Here is a 498-nt window from a genome sequence, read left to right as displayed (position 1 = left end):
TTCCTGGGCTGGGGAAGACGGGGGCGGAGGAACCAGTAGTTTGCTTTTGGCCATTTGACATGAAATGCCTCCCGGATGTTCAGCAGAGATGTCACAATCAGCAGCTAGAGAAGCAGGTCTGAAGCTGGGCCAGGAGGTGGGCAGTAGAGCCAGATTTGGAGATAACCGCTTGGGGGAGCTGGGCGCGGCGGGAGCCAGGACGACGTCGGATGTGAGGCTGGGGTGCGGGGACAGATGCGGGGCTGGGGTGCGGGGACAGATGCGGGAACGGTCTCCTTGGCGACTCCCAAGACCCTGACTCCTCTGCGTCGCAGGTAATGCGCAGAACACCCTGGCGCAGCCGGCCGTGTGGCTGACCATCGCGCTCACCGCGGCCGTGTGCGTCCTGCCCGTGGTCGCCTTCCGGTTCCTCAAGCTGCACCTGAGGCCGGGGCTCTCTGACACGGTGAGCTGGGGGTGCGCTGGGGGTGCGCGGGGCGGCGGGCGCGGGGCAGAGCC

The 498-nt window shown here is 66.5% G+C and overlaps 1 protein-coding gene across 1 annotated transcript in view; it reads left to right on the top strand.

Moving 5' to 3' along the window:
- The window catches only part of ATP8B2 (ATPase phospholipid transporting 8B2), a 31,057-nt gene that overhangs the window by 27,412 nt on the left and 3,147 nt on the right, over nucleotides 1–498 (top strand). Inside the window, exon 28 of the mRNA XM_006923662.3 lies at nucleotides 315–495. Within this exon, the coding sequence (XP_006923724.3) occupies nucleotides 315–495 (181 nt within the window). The remainder of the gene's footprint in view (nucleotides 1–314; nucleotides 496–498) is intronic.

The sequence above is a fragment of the Pteropus alecto genome, unplaced genomic scaffold (assembly GCF_000325575.1).
Source record: "Pteropus alecto unplaced genomic scaffold, ASM32557v1 scaffold49, whole genome shotgun sequence".
NCBI classification, from domain to species: domain Eukaryota; kingdom Metazoa; phylum Chordata; class Mammalia; order Chiroptera; family Pteropodidae; genus Pteropus; species Pteropus alecto.
Note: the sequence above shows the minus strand (reverse complement) of the source record. Positions and strands in the feature narration are given on the sequence as shown.